Consider the following 13,128-nt stretch of genomic DNA (forward strand, 5'->3'; position numbering starts at 1 on the left):
CTTCCCTGAAATGGTCTGCATGATCACATAAGGAGGCCATATCATTAAATCTTTATAACAGTATTTTTTGGCCAATCCTTAAAACTTTGACATAAGGATGGTCCGATGTACTTACTGATTACTGATACATATTATGACTGCGTATTTTTGTTACCATTATTGTTCAATTCTTCTCCATCCAGTGCATGCTTAGGGGATCTCATGTGAACATCACCAGCTCCTAGCTAAAGTCAAAACACACAGAAAGGCTCCATATAAATACACTGCATTTCGATGGTTCAGATTTTTGTATTCAGGTTAGGACGGCTTATACGCATGATGGCCCATGTCATCGATGGCACAGACCACGACTGCCATACTTTTAATGATCATTATAATAAATTTAATAATTAATAGGGCAATACTAGTTGAAAAGCAACGAATTTTCTATAAATTTTGATGCTTTAACCCTTTACCACTTAGATACGTATTTTGATGAATTTGTATTTAATTAAATACCTTTCTTACTAGATTCAAGTTTAAAAGACTTCATTTCCAACATTTAGATACTGATGAGCAGCAAACCGCATAAAATCTGAACAGTCTGCGAGTTACTCGCAGGCTGTTCTGGTTTTATGCTGTTTGCATATAGCCATTTTCACTTTGCTTCTGAGTGGGAAAGGGTTAATTCTATTTCGCTTATAATTATAAGTCACACTTTTATCCAGGTGAGCTTTGCCAGGCTACTTATTTTGTATGTTATAAAAGGAAAGTAAGTTAATTACCCAATGAACATATTTTGACAGTATCATCCAATATAATAAATTTGAATTTTGACCAAATAAGAATAAGTAATATATTATAAGAATATAAACACACCATCACAGTTCCTTTCATGTTTCTTTAGATCAGATTAATGGAGCCATTATGGATTGGTTCGTCAACAACTAGGCTGACATTATCCAAGGCCTTCATGGATTTGTACATTTAGATTTATCAACAAATTTCCATGACATAAGTTCTCATGTGAGAATTTATAAAACACTTTTGTGTTGATTGCTTAATTCTATAAACAAATTGTGAGGACATACAAATTAATTTGTAAACAATAAACTTGTGAAGCTTTCTACTATAACCCTGCATGTTCACATCAACTAACCTGTTTTGCATCTAAAATGAAACAATGATGACTTGCAGGCAACAAACCCTCAGCCTTTTGGTCAAGGAGAATAAAGAAATCAGCATAAAGAAAGAAGACTTAGACCTGCTCTGAGAAAACAGGGTTTATTTCATGTGCGTAGTGTGTCATCCCATATTTGCAAGTGTAGTCTGCCTAAACTGGATTTTCCCACAGATACTTTATTTTAAAGAAAATACCATCAAAGCTGAAAGTGTTTTCCCTGATTAGCCTGTGCAGATTGCACACATTAAGCCCAGTTTTCCCAAACTGCATTTTGCCATGTTCCTTGCTATTTAAAGTAAAAGAAAGAGTTTACTCACATTGACCCTGGCACTGGGCGCAGGCTTTATGATCCAAGAGTACTCTGGTCTCACGAGACGTAGAGCATTGAGGGCGGCCAGGTAGCACTGGGCCTGGCGCTGCAGTCCCACACGCCCAGACACCTCTCGGCCCAGTCTCATGCCTTGCTCATACATCACACTGCCACCTGCAACACATGTGAGCAACATCTCAGGATGTCATAAGACTAAAACAAATTTTCTTAAGTAAAATTCATTTTAATTATTAAATACTTACCTGTTATCTCTAGCTTACCCCTTTCCAAGGGAGTTATTTCATCCGGAAAATATTCAAGCGCTGGGAATCGTCCACCTCTATAAGAATCCAAATCAGGTTAAACATAGTACAATGCAACCTAACAGGAAATCAAAAACCACAACTCATCTTTCCTTTACGCAAACATAAAAAGGCGATGAGCGGGGTGGGAGGTGGGACTTACCGATAACAGGTAAGTATTTAATAATTAAAATGAATTTTACTTAAGAAAATTTGTTTTAATATCATAAATACGTTACCTGTTATCTCTAGCTGATTTTGCAGCTGCGGCGGGAAGGTTCGCATATTTTTTCCCATCACAGCAAAACCCATATAGAGGGTTTACAGCCAGAGATAGTAGAATCAAGTCCTCTTATAATCTTTGTTAGTACAGATAGTACTTAATTCTCGGATGGCACCAGTGTACTTACGCCATAGAAGAAACTACAGTTTGAGCCACTACAAGAGGACCCAACTTATACAAATTGTCTTGTTGGCACTCAAGAGAACGAAGATAAAAAGAGGAGAAGGTGGTCGGATTCCTCCAGAAAGCAGCTTGAAGCACTTCAGATAGTGGGGTCTGATTAATATAAGCCCACGAAGCCGAAAGAGCTCTTAATTCATGCGGTCTTATCTTAAACAGGGATAAATCCCTCGATGAAAGAGAAGAATAAGCTTTCCTTATAGTCGAGGCTATCCAACGAGAAATAGAAGCCGCAGACACATCGCCCCCCCCTTTTAATGGAATGAAAAGTCTCTTGCGAGAACCTCGAATAGACTTTACCTTTTTAAGGTAGAACTTCAAAGCCCTGACCGGGCAAAGGAGTCTATCATCATCTTCATGTCCACAAGTTCTAGATAGACTTGGAACTTTGAAGGGTTTGGAAGCCATAGAGGGGAGTTGATTTTTAGCAAGGAATCCTGACTGACACAACAATGTAACAGAACCATCAGAAGAGTCAAAACGAAGATGACTATCCTCGATAGAAAGAGCATGAATTTCACTTCTCCGTTTGGCTGAAGCCATAGTAAGAAAGAAAACGGTCTTCCATGTTAGGAATTGTAATGAAGCCTGATCAAGAGGTTCATAGGGAGCCTTAATAAGGGAACCAAGCACACAAGCTAAATCCCATTTAGGAGCAAGTGTACGAGATACAGGACGACTAAGTTCCATAGCTCGAACAAGTTCTGAAATAGCTGGATCAGCACAGACTTGTGAAGACTTAGTGAAAGCCAATGTATGCGAAATCATAGATCTGTATCCTTTGATGGAACTAAGAGAAAGTTTCTTATCATCAAAAAGATAAATGAGAAAATCCGCTATTCGTCTAGCAGAGGGATTGAGGGGATTAATTTTCCCTCGAAAACACCAATTGGAGAAGAGTTTCCAACGAGCATCATAGACTGCTCTGGTGGATTTTCTCCTTGCCGAAGCAACGAGGGTTGAAGCCCTGACAGAAAAACATTTCTTCTGCAAAGATTGCCTGATAACGGCCAGACGTGTAAGTGGAACATTTTTGGGTCCGCATGTAGTCTGCCGCTTTGAGACAGAAGATCTGACCTGTGAGGAAGATTCCTGGGATAATCGTACAGGAGACTGAGAAGATCGTTGAACCAAGATCTTCTGGGCCACCAAGGGGCAATCAGGAGTATCCTGCAAGAGCTCACCCTGATTTTCCCCAATATTTGGGGAATTAGAATGGGTGGGGGATAGGCGTAAGCGTCCAGTTGGTCCCATGCGAACGAAAGCGCGTCGATTGCCCACGCTGCTGGATCGTAAACTGGACTCACATACAGAGGAAGTCTGTGATTGTGTCTGGTTGCAAATAGATCGACCAGGGGATAACCGAACTTGAAAAAGATCTGGTTGGTCACTTCTTGATGAAGTGTCCACTCCGATGGAAGTAACTGGTGTTTGCGAGACAAACCATCCGCCAGGGCGTTGAGGCGACCTGGTATATATTTTGCCAGCAGATGAATGTTGAGTGTTTTGCAAAGAACAAGTAATTTTCTGGTTTCCAGATACAGGGATTGAGAATGTGTTCCCCCCTGTGCCTGGATGTAAGCCACCACAGATGTGTTGTCTGTTGACACCATCACACAAGAGTCTCGAAGATGTGATTGGAAATGAGATACAGCTAGAAATACTGCTCGCATTTCTAGATTGTTGATATGAAGGTGAGATTCCTGATGAGACCACAACCCTGAAATTATCAGACTGAGAGGTTCCAGGTGAGCACCCCACCCTTCCTTGCTCGCATCCGTTATTAGATATAATGACGGTTGCGGGGGAAGAAGGGGTACTCCTGCCAACAGAGTCTCCTCGTCTAGCCACCACTGAAGATGAGACCTTAAGGAGGGAAGGATTGGAATCTGTGTTAATAGATTGCCTGGAGACCATTTCCAACAAGCTGAGAGATAGTGCTGAAGAGGACGTAGGAAGAGACGTCCCAACTGCACAAAGTCTGCTACTGAGCTCAGGATACCGTTGAGAGAGAGGAATTCTTGAGCTGTTATATAAGATTGGGACAAAACCCAGTTGACCTTCATCAGAAGGTCTGATATACGTTGAATAGACACTCTGACCCGATTGATGTGGGTCAAGAAATTCATTCCCACAAACGTAAAGTCCTGTGAAGGAATGAGGTCTGATTTGTCTGCATTGAGAAGGAGCCCTAACGAGAGGAGCTCCTTCCAAGAGAATTCTAGGTTGTACAGAAGCAATTGACGATCGAGCTGGTGTAAGAGCCAGTCGTCGAAATACTGAAGAAGAATAATCCCGTGAGCTCTGAGGTGTGATCCGACTGCCGACATTAGTTTGGTAAAAACTTGTGGGGCTGTCGCCAACCCGAAAGGCATAGACCGGAACTGGTAGACTTGGCCTTGAAAGGCGAATCGCAAGTACTTTCGGTAGTTGGGATGTATAGGAACATGGAAGTAAGCATCTTCCAGATCCAAAGACACCCCCCAGTGCAGGGGTTTGATGGATTCCCGTATGAAAGAAGGAGTCTCCATTTTGAAAGTTGGTTTGAGGAGATACATGTTGAACACTTTTAAATCTATTACTGGTCTCCAGGAACCATTTTTCTTTTGAACAAGAAAAAGACGACTGTAAAATCCTGGAGAATAAGGATCTTGAACCCTTTCTACCGCCTGTTTTTCCAAGAGCCCGAGAATGGACTCTGGAATATGTGGATGCCGAGATACCAGCTCTATAGGGACGCGAGAAAGTGGAGGCCTTTTTTCGAATTGAAAAGTCAGGCCTTTTGTCACAAGAGAATGAACCCATGCGTCTGAAGTAATTTGAAGCCATCGATTTGAGAAGTGGAAAAGTCTGGCCCCGACTGGTATTTCCGGCATCGGAGGTTGTGGCGGTAGAAAGGGAAGGGACCTAGGGCTGATAAGCAGGAGGTGCGCCCCTGCCGGTAGAAGGTTTGAAATTCCTCTGTCCCGGCTTGGGTTTGCCCTTTTTCCCAGAATCTTTATTAGAAGACTTGTGTGACAAAGAAGGTCTGTTATAGGAAGACTGCCTATTAGGACCTGACCGTGGATTAAAAGAAGGCTTTTTAGAGAAAAGGTTATTTCTCTTAGCCGTCTTGAATGCTGGAACTGCTGGTGGCCTAGAAGCAGGATGCTTAAAGACCCCTTGGCGTTGTCCAGAGTTGTTTCTAGCTAAAGAAGCATGAAGTTGGTCATCCTTGTCAGCTGTGATTGCTTCTTGTATCCTTCCACCAAAAGAAACCCTGATGTGAGAGGAGCTGTTCTGAGCGAGTTCATACCAGGTTCCAACAGAAAATCTTTAGGTAAAGAAGTAAGGATAAAATCTCTACGAATCCTTAGCATCTCGGACATTGAAGAAGCAGAAGTGTGAGATAAGGCCAGTGTGGTCCGTGAGAGATGAATTAACAAATCACGGAGTTCCTCCGGAACAGATTCCGACCAATCACACACCATTTGTAAAATTGTCGCTAGCATGAAGTCAATTTGGTTAGTCAAACCTAATGATCTACGTTCCCTCATTTCCCAAGTTTCCAACATTGAAAACGGAACAGAAACTGAATTGGAACCACTTGGCATTACAAGAGATAGCTTGCTTATGTCCGGATCTGGAACCGGAAGTTTTGAAAAATCCAACCCAGATGTTGCATGTGGTACAGGAGGTTTGTAACTTTTACTACCTTCCTGGTGTTTTGGATCAGCTAGTTCCTTAGGAATTTTCCATGTTTCTCCTCGTTTTGGAATAGTCTTATTAGCTGATTCCAATGATTGAAGAACAGATAGAACAGTAGAACCAATGGGAAGTCATGGGTCAGGACGAGCCGTCGACTTAATAACCCTGTTGGGATCAAATGTACGAAAAAGTTGTTCTGTCACAGAAATCGTCGCATTTGAAGACAGTTCAGCAGGTCTTGGACAGTAATCTTCACCAAGAGTACGAAACATCAGTTCATAGATCTGACCAATCGGAGCTAAATATTGATCCGTCTCAACATTAGATTCTGCATCTGAATCAGCCTCACTCTCTACAACACCAGCGGTTTGTATAGAATCAGCAGGAACAGAAGTGAGAATATCTTGTACCGGATTGTAATTGTCTGGTAACAGCGAATGATCATCCCCGACGTCAGTAAACTGATAATGTAAACCGGAAGAAGGTAAATTATCAGCATTGACCGGTACAAAATGTCCCGCTGAATTCTGTATCCATAGTGTATCAGGATTCGACAGGGTAGCTGTAGGGGGTACACGACTAGATACTGTAGATGATACCCGTGGTGTTGACACTGACGCCGTAGTAGTGAGATGAGCTCCTGAAGATGCAATACGTGTGGCAGTCAACGTTGGAACCGACACATTTGGCATGGAAACATGCGATTCCATAACGGAACACGATGGTGAACGACTATACGTATGGTAAGTCCGATGCTGTCTACGTGAACGTTGCCGACGTCCTCGTTTCCTGCAATGTCGAGATCTGGATCGGCTGCGCTGTCGAGATGTGGATCGGCTGCGATGTGATCGAGATTTTTTGGAATACCGTCTCCGTGAGTGACGACGTGATTGCTTATGAGCGCCGCGACGATGATAACTGCTCGACGAAGAAGAGCGTGTCCGATGTCCACTCCTTGATGAAGACGATGTATTCGACGACGAATCGGATGTAGAAGAATACGCCGATGATGAAGACCGAGTTCTTCTTGATCGGCGATTGGTGTTATCGGTGGCAGGCCCAACTGATGACTGTTGACCGGTGACCGGACCGGACCGGTGACCGGACCGGTGACATGACCGGACCGGACCGGTGACATGACCGGTGACCGGACCGGACCGGTGACCGGCCGGTCATATTATGACCGGTTACGTCACCGGACAAAGACCGTAGAATGGCGGCTGCCATGTGGTCTGACATTGATCCAGTCGTTCCATGATCAATGTCGCCGGTATGCATGGTGTGAGTCATAAGATCTGATGACGATCGACTGACAACAACACCATCTTGCCCGGTACCCGGTGACTGACAAAACCGCTGGTCATCCTTGACCAGTGGAGTCACCGGGTAATCAACGTCGGATGGAGGTTCGTTGCGTTTGCGGCTGATCGACGTCCTCCGGCGACCTGCTTTTGTCCATACGTCGTAAGCCCACAAATCGCAAACCGCACATTTGTTATTAAATGTGCAACCGGTACATGCCAAGCAAGTATCGTGGGAATCCCACCTTGCTTTGATATGACCACAAGAACCTCTATCCTGTAAGTTCATTCTGAAATAAAAGAAACAGAAAGAACCTACAAAAAACAAATTAATGATTATAAATTCAAATAAAAAGTTAAACCACAAAATGTAAACACAAAGAACGCTGTCCAATTGACCTCAATTACTTATTGGGGAATAGGCACGAATTCCTCGTGGTTCACGTGCTCATGACGTCATGTACATGAGCGACGATGCAAACAAAGAAACCCAGCAAAAGCAGAAATATGACAATTACTGCAACAAAAAGTATAGAAATATAAACCGAATGATACAAATAAAAGATAAATAAACTTTATCCTTTTAAACTCCGCCAAAAACACAGTGAAAAGAACACATAAGTCCTGAGCCTAAAATAGGCGTGCACATGGTTTTATCCGGAAAGGAAAGATGAGTTGTGGTTCTTGATTTCCTGTTAGGTTGCATTGTACTATGTTTAACCTGATTTGGATTCTTATAGAGGTGGACGATTCCCAGCGCTTGAATATTTTCCGGATGAAATAACTCCCTTGGAAAGGGGTAAGCTAGAGATAACAGGTAACGTATTTATGATATTAAAATGTGTGGGAGTTTTGTTTCATCTTTTTTTTTGTCAAAATATTTAACAGTTTTCAAGAAAATTTCAAATACATCATGGTGATAAATGAAACTACTGAAACTTTTCATAGGTAAGATGGTTATATTATGGCAGCTAAAATAAAAACAACAGTTTTGTGGAAGACGGTATGAGTATATCAGCTAAACTCGTAATAGTCAATGATTCTCAATAGTCAAATAAGGCATGGGTATTGCATTGGGTTATGTTACTTAATACTATTTGTGTTTCAGTAAGCATCAATTTAATAGCAAACAGCTACTAAAATTTCTTAGAATGAGAGCGTTTTCTCACACTGACAAAAAAATAACTGCTAAGAAAAACAGGACTTCAGTATCCCAATCCTGTAAAATTCTGCAGATCAAGAAATCTATGAAAACAAGAAAATTTGTTGAATTGATATTCCCCGCTAAATATATAGTGTTCATGGATGGGTGAAAATTGGTATAATCCTAAACAAAACATTTAATGTACGGTAATGGCTTTTATGTATTGCATTTCTCCTCAATGCTACCTTTACACCCATAAAGTTTCATTTTAAAATCTTGAAGCGTATCTGAGATATAGCCCTGAAAAATTACATCATAAAACAACAACAAAGGGCAATAGCTCAGCCTCTTATTATTTTTTTTAGGGTTATGGTTCTTGTGCATGGCACTTCTCCTAATTGATCTTTCATTTTGACATCTTTTACAGTTTATGAGATATAGCCCAGAAAAGTTTGTGACAGACAGAAGGTCTGATGGAAGGACAAAGCCAATTCTATATCACTTTGACGGGGGATAATAAAATGACCTGCGTCATGCTAAAAATGTGTCTTATGCCATATAGAGCTAGTGTATCTTCAGCTAATCCTGCACATCCCTGCAGCCTAATCAGGGGCTATTCTGACCACTATAAAGTTCATACAGTATAGCTCCTCACCAGACTTTGCAGGTATAAGACCCATTTTTGCATGATGCAGCTTAACCCATTTATGCTTAGTGGACTCTCCCATCCTTCTAAATCAGATCAATTTATTTTCCAAAATTAGGGATGTCTAGTATATTTATTTCTAAATTTTTAATATTTCTTATAGAAATTCTTTAAGCAAACAGCGCAGACCCTGATGAGACGCCGCATCATGCGGCGTATCATCTGGGTCTACGCTGTTTGCCAAGGCCTTTTTTCTAGACGCTAGGCATAAATGGGTTAAACATGGCGGTCATCAAGTTTCATACCTTTTCTGTAATTGTTCCGGAAAATGTGGAAGGCATACAGAAGATCATAGTAGTTGTATGATGTCAGATCCATGCAGCGTGCACGACTTTCCAAGATGTTTTCTACCTAAAGACATTAACCAGACATAAACCAATTTCAAGTATAATATATTTTAAGTAGGGATGCAAGAGGTTATCCCGTAAACCTACAAAAACTGCCAATTAACCGTTTTTATTTTTGGGGAAAAGGTTAAACTGAATAAAAGGTTTGATTATGTTTTTTCTTGGAACTATTCATACGATTTTATGTTTTGGGTGCCATATACTGCGAACTTGCGCTGGCCACTTGTAAGAACAACATGCCACATGTTGACACGATAATAAATTATGTCTCAACAAGACTATTGTCAAACAATATAAGTCCCCTACCGGCTCCACCATTGTCAGAAATTCCAGATTTTTTTTATATATATTTGTTGCCATAGCAACCAAAATCTTTTATTTAGGAACAAAATTAAATGACGTGCATAATGTCCATATTGCCATCTATCCATGTTTCAAGTTTCATGAACAAATATTAAGAACTTTTAAAGTTATTGCAGGATCCAGAAAACCACCATTTTCAGCAGTATTTCTAGTCTATTTGTTGCCATAGCAACCAGAATTTTTGACGTCGGAAAAAAATGAAAAGACGTGCATAATGTCCATATTGCCATCTATCCATGTTTCAAGTTACATGAAAAAATATTAAGAACTTTAAAAGTTATCGCAGGATCCAGAAAACCCCCATTTTCAGCAGTATGTCTAGTCTATTTGTTGCCATAGCAACCAGAATTTTTTCATCAGAACGAAATGAAAAACGTGCATCATGTCCATATTGCCATCTATCCATGTTTCAAGTTTCATGAAAAAATATTAAGAACTTTAAAAGTTATCGCAGGATCCAGAAAAACCACAATTTTTAGCAGTATTTCTAGTCTATTTGTTGCAATAGCAACCATAATATTTGACGTAGGAACGAAATGAAATGACGTGCATAATGTCCATATTGCCATCTATCCATGTTCCAAGTTTCATGAAAAAATATTAAGAACTTTAAAAGTTATCGCAGGATCCAGAAAAGTGTGACGGACAGATACAAAACCATAAGTCCCCTCCGGTGAAACCGGTAGGGGACTAACAAGCAAAGTAACACAGCATTAAATCAGTAATTAGTGATTACACACATTGGGTATGTTTTTACAGTAGAGGCTATTGTTTATTTAAATCGCAAAAAAATTGACTGGCGAACTGCGGGGAGTGCGGGCTATTACCGAAGATGTTATTGACACAAATATCTAATTCTCGAAAAAAATCAGTTGAGATATTGGAGGGCTTATTTTGATGTCTTGTTAAACACTATCCAACACAGATTGCTCGCAAAAATAAAGTGTTTATAAGTATTTTTTTTTCAAGAACTGCAGTCGTAGTTAAAACTTTCAAGTTAACTTCGTATTTGTTTCATGAGAAATTAATCTTATCATTACTTATTTACATCACAAATGATGCCATCACCACCATCTGAGGCAAAATTGTATTGAAGAAAGCAATTTATGAAACTAATTATTAAATAATCATCTATGAAAAACTCATTAAATATAGTATTTAAGAAATTCAGTTGCTCGGAACAGTACGTTAACAAACATGCGTGTGAATAAATGCATCCCGGAAAAAGCTACTTTTTGGAAAAACCCTCTAATCTGCTGGTACAAATAAACATGACCCATTTATAATCCTTTCAAAATCACACACCGTATCAACCGTTATAATTTCAAGTAAGCTATCATTGGTTGATTTAATGGACCAGCGTTGTTTGTACCGGGGTGATTAGTGGGTTTTTCTAAACTCGTGCTTTTCCGGTATAGATCTATTGTAAACCTGATGGCGACCCGTTGACATGGTGGTGTGAAAATAAACAATGTTTCCCAACAATTTAGCATGTGGCTGAGAAAGCTTTTGTCCGCGACACCAACTTCCGTGCCATTGAAGCGTGTGTTCTAAAAAAGGTTGTTTTTTAACAAGGCTTGCAAGTCGCAACCGCAACAACCACAAGCTAATGGACAAAGTAATTTTCTTGACCAAATGAATACTGATGTTGTGTGCATGCTCTGCATTTTTGTTCCCTGATTAGTTTTAGATTTGTATTTAGAGATAAGCACCTTTGGCATTTCAATATGGAAACCTGCAAACCAGAAAGAAGATAAAAAGAAATATATGATAAACAAACATCTAGAAACTTACATTTGTATCTTTATAACATAACTAAACCGCTGGTAAGTCCTTCCATACCTCTTCCTGTAGATCTGTGTAGGGGAAATCCACAAGGGACTGGAGGTCTCCTTTTTCGCAGAGACAAATCAGAAGCTGGCGTAGACAGTCCTTGCGCCGGCTGGGGTCAGGGTTCTCTATCATGGCGTTGTATGCCTCCGAGTTGTGGCCCAGCTCCAACTGATACTTGAACACCTTTGACCACAGAGTTGGCTGCACAAACATGGACAATCATGATAGGCACATCAAAAGTAATGCATGAAAATATTTGAGCTGCATAATGAAAATGTATTTTTATGCTTTATGGGGTCAAGTAATTCTTTTTAAAGCCCCATTAGCACTAAAAAACAACAAATATTTCGTAAAATAAAGCTAGTCCATTCAAAATCAGTGTTCCTTATAGTGATAGCCAAATGTCAATGCCAGATGTGCTATGATAACATAGATTTCACAAGAAACAAGATGCTCAATTTTATTTCTTGTGCGACAATATATATTTTATGCGAATTTCCCGGGACAATATCCGAACATTTACTAGTGAACATGAAATTGTCTTCAGACAGCGTCCAAGCACTACATAGTTCAAATGTTCACTCGTATATGTTTGTACATCATTACAGGAAATTCAGTTTATTTAAAAAATGTCTGTCTTACCAAATTTTCATCATCTTCATCAGCTATAGCAGTGGCATTTCTTGCCAGAGATATTACAACATCAGGTGCTGAATACTCTTCAAACTGCCGAATGACCTGCAATGCAAATGTTTTCACTGTATAACATAGAGCTTCACAGTATAACATAGAGCTTCACAGTATAACATAGACCTTCACAGTATAACACAGAGCTTCACAATATAACATAGAGCTTCACAATATAACATAGAGCTTCACAATATAACATAGAGCTTCACAGTTTAACATAGAGCTTCACTGTATAACATAGAGCTTCACAGTATAACATAGAGCTTCACTGTATAACATAGGGCTTCACAGTTTAACATAGAGCTTCACAGTATAACATAGAGCTTCACAGTATAACATAGAGCTTCACAGTATAACATAGAGCTTCACTGTATAACATAGAGCTTCACAATATAACATAGAACTTCACAGTATAACATAGAGCTTCACAGTATAACATAGAGCTTCACAATATAACATAGAGCTTCACAGTATAACATAGAGCTTCACAATATAACATAGAGCTTCACAATATAACATAGAGCTTCACAGTATAACATAGAGCTTCACTGTATAACATAGAGCTTCACAGTATAACATAGAGCTTCACAATATAACATAGAGCTTCACAGTATAACATAGAGCTTCATAGTATAACATAGAGCTTCACAGTATAACATAGAGCTTCACAATATAACATAGAGCTTCACAATATAACAAAGAGCTTCATAGTATAACATAGAGCTTCATAGTATAACATAGAGCTTCACAATATAACATAGAGCTTCACAGTATAACATAGAGCTTCACAATATAACATAGAGCTTCACAATATAACATA

General features: G+C 39.8%; 1 protein-coding gene across 3 annotated transcripts in view; it reads right to left on the bottom strand.

Annotated features, from left to right (window-relative positions):
• LOC127842211 (nuclear pore complex protein Nup160-like) overlaps positions 1-13,128 on the bottom strand; it is a 100,763-nt gene that overhangs the window by 15,097 nt on the left and 72,538 nt on the right. For all 3 annotated transcript variants that reach the window (XM_052371615.1, XM_052371633.1, XM_052371624.1), the window contains 5 exons: positions 12,261-12,356; positions 11,628-11,819; positions 9,321-9,426; positions 1,480-1,646; positions 155-224 (listed from right to left, as the gene is read on the bottom strand). In XM_052371615.1, coding sequence (XP_052227575.1) covers positions 155-224; positions 1,480-1,646; positions 9,321-9,426; positions 11,628-11,819; positions 12,261-12,356 — 631 coding nt within the window. The remainder of the gene's footprint in view (positions 1-154; positions 225-1,479; positions 1,647-9,320; positions 9,427-11,627; positions 11,820-12,260; positions 12,357-13,128) is intronic.

The sequence above is a fragment of the Dreissena polymorpha genome, chromosome 1 (genome assembly GCF_020536995.1).
Source record: "Dreissena polymorpha isolate Duluth1 chromosome 1, UMN_Dpol_1.0, whole genome shotgun sequence".
Lineage (NCBI taxonomy): Eukaryota > Metazoa > Mollusca > Bivalvia > Myida > Dreissenidae > Dreissena > Dreissena polymorpha.